Source organism: Saimiri boliviensis, chromosome 7 (genome assembly GCF_048565385.1).
Source record: "Saimiri boliviensis isolate mSaiBol1 chromosome 7, mSaiBol1.pri, whole genome shotgun sequence".
Classification (NCBI taxonomy): Eukaryota; Metazoa; Chordata; class Mammalia; order Primates; family Cebidae; genus Saimiri; species Saimiri boliviensis.
Genome location: NC_133455.1, coordinates 70,110,156 through 70,115,762, shown reverse-complemented (window position 1 = coordinate 70,115,762; position 5,607 = coordinate 70,110,156). Strand labels below are relative to the sequence as shown.

The 5,607-nt window shown below is 33.1% G+C and overlaps 1 protein-coding gene across 1 annotated transcript; it reads right to left on the bottom strand.

Annotated features, from left to right (window-relative positions):
* Positions 1-1,868: 1,868 nt before the first annotated feature.
* LOC101048806 (olfactory receptor 6C74) lies at positions 1,869-2,870 on the bottom strand. Its single transcript, XM_003939286.3, has one exon. The coding sequence runs from the start codon at positions 2,868-2,870 to the stop codon at positions 1,932-1,934; it is 939 nt and encodes a 312-aa protein (XP_003939335.1). The 3' UTR covers positions 1,869-1,931.
* Between the last annotated feature and the right edge of the window lie 2,737 nt (positions 2,871-5,607).

The following is a 5,607-nucleotide window of genomic DNA, read 5'->3' as shown; positions in this document are numbered from 1 at the left end:
TGTCAGATTCCAAACATTTTGAGTCAACTTTTCTTGAGTGTAGTTATTATCTATAAAGTATAATTATTTGTCTATATAAACTTAAATTCCTGATGCAAAGAAAGCAAATTAGTGAATGCTGAAGAATATTTCCTAGATATTTTATTTTCTATTTTCAAACAAAACATTCTTAAAATATTACATTCTTAAAATATGGAAACCATTTACACATACATGGCCACTATTAAAATGTCTATTTGAGGCTGGGCGCGGTGGCTCAAGCCTGTAATCCCAGCACTTTGGGAGGCCGAGGCGGGTGGATCACAAGGTCAAGATATTGAGACCATCCTGGTCAACATGGTAAAACCCCGTCTCTACTAAAAATACAAAAAAAAAAAAAAAAAAAAAAAAAAAAATTAGCTGGGCATGGTGGCGCGTGTCTGTAATCCCAGCTACTCAGGAGGCTGAGGCAGTAGAATTGCCTGAACCCAGGAGGCGGAGGTTGCGGTGAGCTGAGATGGCACCATTGCACTCCAGCCTGGGTAACGAGAATGAAATTCCATCTCAAAGAAAAAGAAAAAGAAAAAGAAAAAAAAAAAAATGTCTATTTGAATCTTTTCAGCTTCTCACTTCCCCAGTTAATATATATACAAAGCTTTTCACTAATGCTCGTAAAATTCATATAAAATTTCTAGCTAGCCTGGGGATCTGACAGTTACATATACTTGGAAATATATTAAGATAAAATGTATATAATAATGTTGTAAGTAAAAAAATTAAATCCTATCAGAATTTTTCATAAGGTCATCAGTTACCTTATGTGGAAACTAACAGACAAATATTTATTGAGGAAACTGACATTAGTTTTTCAGAAAAAAGTTTTTTTGTTTTGTAACACTGATATATGAACCCATACAAAGGAAAAGTTTTGAAATACTCTGCTTTGCACATAGGCATTATATTAATTTTAATGTTCAAATCACTTAATTTGAAAAATAAGATACTCTGTAGAGCTGTAAAATTTTAATTTTATCTATGTCATCCATAAATCTGTAGAATGTTCTACAAAAATCTTATTGTTCTTTTGCAATCTAAGTGACTTAAGAGCAGAAACAGATTTTCACAAAAATGTGTAGACAGTAACTGGACAGGAAGGCTTCATTTTGTCATCCTTGGGCTTTCGTTTTTGTTTTTTGTCATCAACAGATTATTTAATCCTTATGCCTTATATTTTTTATCCATAAATGGAGCATAAAAATACATGTCTTACAGTGTTTTGAAGATGAAACTAATAAATTTAATAAAATTTGGCACCTTGTAAGAAATCAATAAATGCTAGCTATAATTTCTATATGATAGCTGCAACAGCAGTAATACTTTAACCTCTCTGAATTTCCTTTCGTTTATTTCTGAAAATACATTATATCTCTAAGCTTGGTTAAAAAATTGAAGCTATTAAACTGTGTAATTAAAGAAATGCCATTAAATTGATTTGCTTCAAGATTCTACTAAACACTAAGTAAGAAATCATATTTCACTTTTGTAACCACCAATAATACACTTATTAAGTGGTCAGACCAAGGTAGTCCATTGAACTCTATGTAGAATGTATGACAAGTTGGGTCCCTAAATTCCAGAAGAGTAGAAAGAAGCATGGAAAAACTGAGGTGTCACTTCATCTTCCTCTGAGAGAATTTTGAGAGGAAATGAAAGAGGCACTAAATAATGAGCAAATGATTTTGACCAAAACCAGGAAGTATCTTTTGTACGTGCTCTTAGCATGAGGGAGAAATGGGAGTGAAGGTTAGGCTTTGGAGATTAGGAAGGCCATAATGAAAATTATAAGTCAAAAAAGAGGTAATATTGTTTTGAATACAAACATTGAAAAACTGTGTACATACTCCACTCTTGTTTTATTTTATTCATAACCTTAACAATATCATTAAAGTGATTCATTTCACTGAGAAAAGTTCAATTTTTTTGACTATACGCTTAAAAACATCTTTAACTTGTTTGTTTCTTAGTGTATAAATAAAGGGATTCAACATGGGGGCAACAGAAGTGCTGAGCAGAGCTATCCCTTTATTTAATGACACTCTTTCTTTTGCTGAGGGCTTTACATACATGAATATGCAGCTGCCATAAGAAATGGATATGACCACCATGTGGGAAGAACATGTAGAAAATGCTTTTTTCCTCTGTTGAGAAGAAGGTATTCTCAGAATAGTCCTGATAATACTTGTATAGGAAAGAATCACTAATACCAGTGTAACCAGGAGCGTCAAAATGGCTGAGAGAAGCATCATTAATTCTATTATGTCGGTGTCTGTGCAAGAGAGCTGAAGTACAGGAGAAACGTCACAGAAGAAATGATCTACGGTGTTGGCTGCACAAAAATCAAGCTGAAGACCCATAAGGAGTGGTGGAAAAATTATTAGGAAGCCAGCCATCCATGAAGCAAAGACCAGCAAGTTGCAAATTCTGTTGCTCATGATGGTCGTGTAATGCAAGGGTTTGCAGATGGCCACATAACGGTCATAGGACATGGCAGCCAGAAGAAAAAATTCAGTTGCCCCCAAGAGAATAGTGAAAAACAGCTGTGCTGCACAATTGTTGTAAGAAATGGTCTTATCACCTGTTGCCATACTAACAAGAAATTTGGGAATACAGACAGTTGTGAATGAGACTTCTAAAAATGAGAAATTTCGGAGGAAGAAATACATGGGTGTCTTGAGACGCAAATCCAGTAGGGTGAGGGTGATGATGGTTAGATTCCCAGTGATGCTCAACATGTAGGTGAAAAAAAGAAGAAGAAAAATGATCACCTGTGATTGTGGGTCATCTGTCAGTCCAAGAAGAATAAAGGTTGCTACTGTTGTATGGTTTCTCATAGTTGATTTCTGTTTTTAATAGAAGAAAAATTAGAACAGAAGAGGAAAGGTCTGCATGAGATACCCATTTTTCTTGAGATCCACTATAAATACATTGCTATCCACACCCAAACCCAACCTCCGTTAACAGCAGCCTATAAAAATTAGCGTATGTGATTTTTACTCAAAATGTTCCTAAATAAATGCAACTTTTTGAGTTTGTTCTGTTTTCTCAATGGCCATAAATTTAAGCATTGGAAAGCGATAATATGTTGCATCAATAAAGTCATGTCAATATAAAAACAAACGCAAGAACCATCGTAAAATTTCAACTTTTCTGCATTTGAATTTTTCTGAAGTATTTATTTCATACTATCTGGTGATTCATTCTTTGTTCAATGACATTTTTTTTCTGTGTTTATTAGTTTTTTTCCCTAGATTTTGCTATTCATTAATTCAGATTTCAGCTGAGAACTCTTGTCTTTTAAAATCAAAGTAAAGTTGACTTAAACATATCTTGGCTTCCACAGTGGGAATTCAATACCCTCACCAAACTTCTAAAAACTTTCTAATATCTACATCCTCATGGCCATTTTTAGCTCTGCTTTCCCAATTTTCCTGAAAACTTGAATTTACATTTATCTTACTCACTCTGTTCTCTTTTCTCTAGTTAACCAAGCAGATATAAAATATATTCTCATACATAATGCTTATGTTGTTTACGTAGCACATTTGCAGAATATTTGCAGTGACAGAGGAGGGTCCTAAAGAACAATTTAATAATAAAATGTGATTTGTGCCTGTAATCCCAGCTACTTGGAAGAATGAGGCAGGAGGGTCGCTTTGAGCCCAGGAATTCAAGGCTTCAGTGTACTATGATCATGGCCCTGCACTCCAGCCGGGGTGACAGAGCAAGACCCCACCTCTAAATCCATCAGTCAATCAAAATGTTAGCTGGACATCCCTGGAATTTTCACTAGTGTCACTGCTCTTCATGTTTCTCCCTGTTACCCTGGTCATCTCTTTTCTTCTGTATCTTATTCACATCCTCTCTCTTTTTCCTAGTTCAGCACATAGCAATTCAAAATTATGTCAACTTCTTCATTTTTCTTGTTTTTCTATCTTTTTCCAGATCATACTTGGGTCCCCATGTTTATCACCTGAAAAGTCTATTGTCGCCAAATTTTTCTTAATAATAACAACACTTACCCTAAGAAGAATGTTGTGCCATACGTTAAGTTGCATGTGAACCTTATTACCTTGTGTATATTCCAGCTCTGGGGTGAAACACATACACAAGCATTTCCAGTGATTATAAATGATTACAAATAACTAAAATTTTGTCCAAACGTCTCTTCATTTTCTTTTGTACTTTTCCCCCCTTCCTTTCCCATTGTTTTTGATTGATCTTATTTTGTAAAAACATATGGTCATTTAAATGTAATCCATATTCATTAGGAAGTTTTTTAAAGTTAAAGATCACAGTTTAAATTAAAGCTCAAAAAAACACAGGAAAACTTCAATCACCAAATGATGAGTTATATGGCAGAGAACACAGTCAGAAAGCAATTTATATGGACACTGTCTAGCCTAAATTTAAATTACAAAATCTAAAAATAAAAAGTAAAACAGCAATGACAACAACTATTATAATCTACTTTACAGCATTAATTTTCTACTTAATCCCATAATAAAATGGTTGCTGGGTGACAGTAAAATAGTCATATGTTTCCACCATTATCATCCCAGAGGCAACTGTGGCTGTTTTGGCAAGTTATAGGTAAGATAGATTCCTTTGGGATAGGAGAAGTAGATTTTACATGAAATGTTTAATTAACATTGAATGGAAAATGACTATGTATAGGGAAAACTGTTTTCAAGTTCAGGAAAAAATCTATTTGTCCAGTGTCATATTTCACAATATTTACAAAGATTATGCATACTAGAGGCATATGCAATTATAATTATAGAAAGGAAAATGCATTCATTTAATAAAATGTATTTCTGAGATTCTATTGTATGCTGTGAAGAATATTTCTTCAAAACTAGATTTCCACAAAGTGAAAGGTTCAAAGCTATCTTATAACACAATTAATTATTCAGTGTAACTTCTCAAATGGTCAGCTTAATGTTTGCTTTGTAAAAACAAAAACAAAACTAGTTATAATTTCATGGCATTATGTTTCAATATCTTTACAAAGAAATTATCTTCTTTATCTACCTTCATTCAACAAAGTTAGTATGATTAAAATAAGACATGATTTTTTCAAACCTTTATTTAGTAGCAATTTGATTTCCAATTGTCTTTTTTTAGGTTAGTCCCAGCACAGAGATAATTTCTGAATGTTGCATATCCTCATATTTTTATGTTGCTTTTGTCCATATTTCTCATCCAAAAATGTATTAACACCAGCAACACACACTCAGGATATTTAGGCTTGAAGATTTTATGATAACATGAATCTTACCTCTTTCATTTCTTCTCCTGATTTTTATTAATAAGAGGAAATGTTCTCTGATTACATTGTATTAAATTAAATTTGGAGTATATATCTATCTTTATCATATCTCTTCTATATATACATGTAGATGTATATATAATACAGACAGCAGAAGAACAAAGATGATTTATAGCTTGTTCACTCTGAGATGTTTCTAGTCTGTATGAGGAATACAATAGCCTATTTTACAGTTTTTAATACTGGAAGAATATAATCCTTTTGATACATCTGTCTCAAGAGGGTTAACTGATTTAGTA

Coding starts and splice junctions, on each gene's coding strand:
- LOC101048806 (XM_003939286.3), bottom strand. CDS start 2,870: ATGAGAAACCATACAACAGTAGCAACCTTTATTCTTCTTGGACTGACA.